A 7,524-nucleotide genomic window follows, 5' to 3' on the forward strand; every position below is an offset into this window, starting at 1 on the left:
CACGGATGCCACCCCACCGTCCCGGCGCGGGGCCCTTCCGGGCTGCTCCGGGAGGGGGCCAGAGAGCCGAGAAGAGGAATTCAGCCTGAAGGGGCGGCTCGGCCCCAGCCACTCCCAATATCCACCCTCCTCTGGCTGCCGGCGGAATGGGGAACGTGGGACCGGTCCTCGGAGTGTGGGGTGGAGGCCCACAGTGGGCAGACTCCACCCCCGGCGCTGGTGGAAACCCCTCGCCCCCATCCCGTCAGTCCTCTGCGACATTTGGAAACTTTGAACCCAGTGGCTTTAGGATGTCGATTGGGTCTTTTCATTCTTATGCACCTCTTCCCCCTCCCAATTCAGTGCTGGCCGCATAGTGTCGTTGGGTAACATTAGAGTCACCCAATGTAATAACTTCAACCTCAGGATTTTTGTGAGGACTAAATAAGATATGGTTAATAATGTACGAGTATCTCAAAACCTTGCTCACGTCTTTGTTTTGATTAAAGGTTTCTGCTGAGATGGTGGGTAAGACCATGTATGATAGGTGATAAGTCCAGTTTAAAGTGTCAGCACCCAAAGGGCAGGATGCAGGCTGCTTACTTGTGCTCTGTGACTTTTGATTATGGGGAATAAAGGCGTGATTTAGTGACAAGAACTATGGGGGATTCAATTAAAAAAAAAAAAAGCATTTCAACTAAGGCTAATAACTAGCTTCTTGAGGACATACTGTGTGCTGGGAGCTTTAGTTAGGACATAATCTCACTGCATGTTATCTTACCCCTAAGCATTAGGCTGTTAGCAGGAAGGCTGCAGAGGTTGTATCCACAGTGCCTAGGACAGTGCCTGGCACATGGTAGGTGCTCAGTTAATACATATTGAAAGAATGAATCACACTTAGAATAAATGAAGAAATGGAAAATTCAGAGAATTTAAGCCATTTACTGAAGACCATATTAACAGGAAGAAACAAAACTAGAATCTGTGTGATTCTAATGCTAAAGCTCTGTCATCTACACATGTCCCCCCTGTGATGTTCTGCTTATGTTTATCAAGACTTCTTTGCCTCTGGAAGACTACCTTGTCTCTGTTCCCCTAAGCATTGTCTCCAGGCCACCTCTGTTTGTTCTGTATGTTACTTACTCTTCTCCTCTAATACCCTTACACTCTTGCACATGCTGGAAATTCTTACCTCCAGTAACTTGGGGAGGTGATATGTGTCTTTCTCACTGGAATACAAGACCAGATAAAATGATAACTGAAAATATTTATTATTTTGTGTTAATATTTGTTTTCATTAATATTAATCATTGAGTAGCTTTCCTGTGTTTGTACCCCACTAACCTCTTGACTTTTAAATTCTTGAAAGGTAGTGTTTTTTCCCCTTGGGGTCTTCTCACAGGGGTCTGGAAAGCAAATACTGCTCTACTTTTCCATGTTTTCTATAACTGAATGAAGTGATTTTCCCATGGTAGATAACACTTTTCTGCCTGCCTGTTTCATGATAACTCTTGAAGGATTTGACTAAGTTTGGCTAAATCTCATATATAGCTAAAGGCTTTTAAGACTCATCATAATTTGCTTTCTGATTCACTCTGACCTCTGGAACAAAATGTAGTCAAGCATTGCTCAGATAAGCACATTGTCAGTGGTGTGTTAGTAGAGTTTTGTGGTTGCACACAGTATTGAAACTACCTGTTTGTGTGTGGTGCTGCAAGGACTGGCTTATAGCAAGTTCCAGATAGCAGACACCTCCTGGCTTTCCCAGTCTCAGATGTCACCACAACTCATCCAGGCACACGCCCTGTGGGGTAGAGGTTTGTGAACGTTGGTGTGGGGACCAGCAGACCTGAGTTCCACTTCCCGCTTACCCGCTTACTAGCTGTGATACCTGGAGCAAGTTCCTTAACCTCTCCGAGTTCCTTATTCCTCATCTTTTAAATGGCAGTCACACCACACGTTTCTCAGGGGGGTCATGGGAATTAATGGCTAAGCAGAGCCCGACACAAGGGCTGTTGTTAGCCCACCGAGGTAGCCACGAGCGCACCGATGACTGCAAGTCCAATGTGGAGCTCAGTGAGCAACGCTGAGTGGAGAGCGAGCACAGAGCAGGGCAGGGCCAGGGACCTTGACACCACATCTCACCAGATGTTTCCCCCAGAGCCCTGAGGATGATGACAGGAAGGTCCGAAGGAGAGAGAAAAACCGAGTTGCTGCTCAGAGAAGTCGGAAGAAGCAGACACAGAAGGCTGACAAGCTCCATGAGGTGAGCCTGTGGCTGGGGCAGAGCCACGGTAGAGCCATGGGTAGGAGCCATCCTCCCCTGCCTGCCTATGCTCTGGGGCGGGGTGGTGCTGTCACTGTCCTTGGCCCACGGTTCTGATCCTTTGCTCAGGGACATAGTCATTTCTCCCTCCTCCACTGGGTGCTTCTCAAACTCAAGTTTCTTTCATTATAGAGCAAAACAAAACAAAACAAAACACAATAACAAATGCTGGCAAGGATGCAGAGAAAGGGGGATGCTTCTACATTGTAGGTGAGACTATAAATTAATGCAGCCATTATGGAAAACAGTATGGAGGGTCCTCAAACAACTACAGATAGAACTACCATACAATCCAGCAATCTCACTGCTGTGTATATACCTGAAGGAATTGAAATCATCATATCAAAGGGAAACCTGCACTCCCATGTTTACAGGTGCTCTATTTACAATAGCCAAGAGTTAGAACCAACCTAAATGTCTAACAACAGATTACTGAATAAAGGAAATGTGGTATATGTACACAATGGAATACTACTCAGCCATAAAGAAGAATAACTTCTTTCTTTCCCTTACTTCCTTGCTTCTTAAAAAGAGTAGCTTACACCTGCTGTCTCTGCATCCTCAGCTCATGTTTACTCCCTAATCCTTCATGGTTTCACTGCTGCTCCCCCTTCCCACCCAACGCACATACGTTTGTGCACACACCCAGCACACATGCACATGCACACACACCTAACACAAGCCCCCCAACACATACCCACACTCCCCCAGTGCATACACACAGCCAACACACATGTACATGCACACACCCCCTATAGAAGCTGCTCTCACCAAGGCTACTGGGCCCTGAAACTGCCCCATCCAGGGCCCTCTTTCTGGTCTCATCGTCCTTGACCTTGCTGCAACACTTGACACTCTTGGCCCGTCCCTTCTCGAAACCTTCCCCTCTTTCACTTTTAAAAGACCACATTTCCTAGCTCTCCTGACCCTCTTCACCCCTTTTTTTTCTCGGTTTCTTTGTTAGGTTTCTACCTCTGTTTTCTGAAATGATGATGTTGAGCAGTGTTCCAGACTCTGCCCTTTTTTCTTCTCACCCTGGGGGATTTCATCTATTAGTCTGTTCTCTCAACATCAGCTCTCAATACTGATTACTCCAGGCTGGCCCTCTGTCCTGGGCCCTAGACCCCATAACTTCATTGTCTGCTTGGACATCTCTAAAGGGTCTGTTGCAGGCTCTTTGGATGCACCATAACAGGACTTTATTGTTTACCCGGGACTTTCTCTTCTCACTGTCTTTAGTTTGTGGTTAATGGAGCTCACTGTCTTTCTCATAACTCAGACAGGAGCCTGGGGTCATCCTAAACTATTCTGTTTTGCTCACCCTTATGCATACACGCAAATAATCCCATAGCCAAGACATGGGAACTGCTCCATCTCAGGAATTGGCCTTGAAAGCATCCAAGAATCTACCCAAGGAATTGGTGACAGTTCCGCACTTTCATCTTTGCACAGGGTCGGTGTACTACATGATTAAAGATTTTAGTTTAGGTCTCTTCTGCCATGCTTCCTTGCCATAGATCTTCTCAGCAAGGCCAGTCTGGGGCAGTGACAGCATGGAGACTCAGGGGTGTTGTGGGGAGAGGAGAAGGGCAATCTGTGAAAACTTTAACGATGAACAGAGAACAAATTTAGAATGCACACACTCTGGGAAGAGGTGACCCTCTGATATAAATCCACATGGTGGTATAAATGATAAATGTCAGATTCCTTCCTAGAGGAAGGAGGGCTGGACCCTAGAAAGAGACTAGGGTCTCCTGACTAGGATCAGGGAAGGTTCTTCCCTGCCATTATTAGTTCTTCAAAATTTCTACAGAAGAATTGCGACGTCCTTTGCCTCTTTTCTTCCTTCCCTCTTGCTCCTGAAGCAACTGTAGTTCCAGCTGCATGAGGCCAAATGACCCCTACAGGAGACTCATGGCTCACAGTGCACGGCCCCATGTTCAGACCACAGGTGCCAGCTGGACAGCCAGGGCCGTACTCCTCAAGAAGATTCTAGTCCAAGCCATGTACGTTTATATTTTGTTTAATTTAAACAAAAACAAAGCACTTGTTGTTTTGTTTTGTTTTTTTCAGTTGTTAAGTCTTGAGTGATTATGTGCACAGAGGTGACTAAGGGTTTTGGACAAGATCTTTCATGGAGCAAGGGGAAGTAGATCCATTCCACAAATATTTATTAAGCACTCCTGTGGGCAAGGCATTGTCACAAGAGAGGAGAGTCACAAAGAGAGGAGGAAGGTCTCATTCTTGTCCTTGGGAAGCAAAGAATTTCTGAAGGAAAGTATATTGGTTTTCAATTGCTGCTGTAACAAATTCCCACAAATTTGGTGGCTTAAGACAACACAAATTTACTATCTTATAGTTTTGGCAGTCAGGCATCTGAAATGGGTCTCACTGGGCTAAAATCAAGGTGTGGGCAGGGCTGCATTCCTTCTGGAGACTTGAAAAAGATTCATTTGCTTGTTTTTTCTAGCTTCTGGAAGATTCCATGTTCCTTGACTCATGGTCCCCTTCCATCTTCCAAGCCAGCAATGGCCAGTTTAGTCTTTCTCATGCTGCATTACTCCGACGCCGTTTCCATCTTCACATCTCTTTGTCTGACCCTCCTGTTTCCCTCCTTCACTTGTAAGGACTCTTGTGATCACGTTGGCCCTGCCTGGATAATCCAGGCTAATCTCTCCCTTTTACTCTTCTTAACCACATCTGCAAAATCCCTTTTGCTGTATAAGGTAACATATCCCCAGGTTCCAGAGAGTAGAATGTAGGAGGGTACTTCAAAAAGTTCGTGGAAAAATAGAATTAAAAGATAATATGACTCTTTCCATGAACTTTTTGAAGTACCCTCATAGACATCTTTGAGGGGCCATTATGCTGCCTCCTGCAGAAGGTAGCAGAAATACATAACTTTACTACGGTGTCAGAAAAGACACCCAGATGAAGCCTCGGGTCTCTCAATTTCTGCCATTGTTGGATTTGATAACCAAGTACATCAGGTGCCTGGAAACTTAGGGATGGTGCTACGTTTACTCCGCCTGATCCCTCTTAGAAGCAGGGGTGGAGAGCCCTTCCATGGGGTCCCTAGCCTGTCCTCCTCCCTGTAGACTGTGTTGCATGACGGTTATGCCAGCTGCCCTACCCGGCAATGGACAGGATGATCTGAAAGCCAGACTCTCCACAGAAGAGCACTGCCTCCTCCTCTTCCTCCAGGGGGCTAGAGGAATGGGTCAGGATAATGCATCACTGGTGAGCATCTCAGCAAGCCCAGCGTCGTGGAGAAACAGTGTCAAGGAGGTCAGGACAGTTGTGCCATCTGTTTACAGACCCCACAGCTGTAGCCCTCACATTACCCTCACTAGCTACACATAGGTGTCACTGGGCACAGAGGGTGTGAGGGAGCTGGTGACCGGCTCAGGAAAGTGGAAGTACATTCCAGACCTGCAGAGTAAGAGGAACATCACCTCTGAACCAAAGGACACCACAAGAATAATCCTTTTCCTGTTAATTCCCATCCTCCTTCCAAGAGGACACTGTAATTATGGGGACCTGTGTTCTGCATGCCCAACAGTTAAATCTACATATTGGAGGTGGGAAGTTGGGTTAAACAATGGGATACAGAATACTTTTCCTGTGCTCCAGGGAGCTGAGCACAGAGCAGCCAGCACACTGCTGTGGGTCATGCAGAAAGCCCCTTGAGATCCCTGGGGCTCCCGGGCCACAGCTGGGATGCGGAAGGTGAAAACCGCCACCTGAAGCCATGCCTGCCTACCACTCCCTGGGGACAGCAGCCACCAAAGGGCTTTTCTCAGTGCTTCCTGGGCCCCGCACAGTGAGGTAGCCGGCCTCAGTGTCTGAAAGTAACCCAAGCTCTACTTGCCTTCCTTGAACACCACAAAGGCTAATACTTAGAGCAACACTTGTTTAAAATCTCCACTTTCCTCTCCTGCTCCCCTCCCTCACACACCCCTTGGTCACCTCCGACGCCCCGAAAAGCCTCCTCCAGCTCCCGTGGGCAGAGCCTGAGCAGGCCGGGCGGGGGTCTCTCTTCCCTCAGTTTCCCTTCAGGGTGGTGTTGCCAGCAGTTGGACTGTGGTCATGAGAGCAGTTACTAATGTGTCTGCGGACCTCAGCGGGTTTTTGTCACCCCTTCAGCGGCTCACCCTGTCATGGGCATTGCGGCCTGCATTCGTCCTGGAACGTCAGGCGCGTGCTAGGGCCACATTCGCAGATGGTGGCCACGGCGAGCAGTCAGGGTCTGTGAGGCAGGCTGAAGGGTGGCTCAGAAGTGGGTCACACTGATTCGACCAGGCACTTAAAGGTGTAAGACTGAGAAAGAAGCTTGAGTCAGAAAAGGAAAGCAGCAGTGCCATCCTCAAGAGCCCCAAATGTCACAAACTAATGCATTACTTGGGCAATATGGTTGTGGTATGTGTTGCCATGGTTTTTTCAGATATTGCATATTCTAAGAGAATGCTTCGTGTCAGTACCCTCTTGGTTTAGAAACTGATTATGACACCAGTTTGTACAACCCTTGCTGGTGACACAGTTCTTCTTCTGGGAAGTCCATCAGCTCAAGGCTTGGGAATAGACTCACTGTAAAACCCTGAGAGCTTGCAGCCTGTTACTTCTGGTAACCACCCTGGGGAAATTTGGGCCCAGGCACCACCAACAGAAAGCAGAATTGCTGATGCTGCGTGAGGATTGCAGTTGACCTTGAAACTGGGGATTGTCTTGCAAGTCTCTGTGACCTTGGAAGAGTCACCGTACCTCTCAGAGCTGCAGTTTCCTATCTTGTGAAGTGGGGTCTGTTTGTGGCTGTGTCCTGCTGCTGGCCTCTTCTACCTCTCCTTTCTTTCTCTTTCCCATTATCTTCTCTGGTCCCTGGGACCCACGTGAACTTCTTTACCAGCCTTGATCCTGTCTTCTATCTCAGAGGCTCCCTAACCTGCGTGCACCCAGACAGCCCCTCACCCTTAGATACTCAGAACAGTCTACCTCTCCTTTCTTTCTCTTTCCCATTATCTTCTCTGGTCCCTGGGACCCACGTGAACTTCTTTACCAGCCTTGATCCTGTCTTCTACCTCAGAGGCTCCCTAACCTGCGTGCACCCAGACAGCCCCTCACCCTTAGATACTCAGAACAGTTTCCCACCCTCAGCACTGTTGACATGTGCGGCTGGATAATTCTTGTGGTGGGGGTTGTCCTGTGCACTGTAGGACACTGAG

The 7,524-nt window shown here is 47.9% G+C and overlaps 1 protein-coding gene across 1 annotated transcript in view; it reads left to right on the forward strand.

Moving 5' to 3' along the window:
- Nucleotides 1-7,524, forward strand: part of BATF3 (basic leucine zipper transcription factor, ATF-like 3) — a 12,847-nt gene that overhangs the window by 1,239 nt on the left and 4,084 nt on the right. The window contains exon 2 of the mRNA XM_008583270.1: nucleotides 2,076-2,245. Within this exon, the coding sequence (XP_008581492.1) occupies nucleotides 2,076-2,245 (170 nt within the window). The remainder of the gene's footprint in view (nucleotides 1-2,075; nucleotides 2,246-7,524) is intronic.

The sequence above is a fragment of the Galeopterus variegatus genome, unplaced genomic scaffold (genome assembly GCF_000696425.1).
Source record: "Galeopterus variegatus unplaced genomic scaffold, G_variegatus-3.0.2 Scaffold2876, whole genome shotgun sequence".
NCBI lineage: Eukaryota > Metazoa > Chordata > Mammalia > Dermoptera > Cynocephalidae > Galeopterus > Galeopterus variegatus.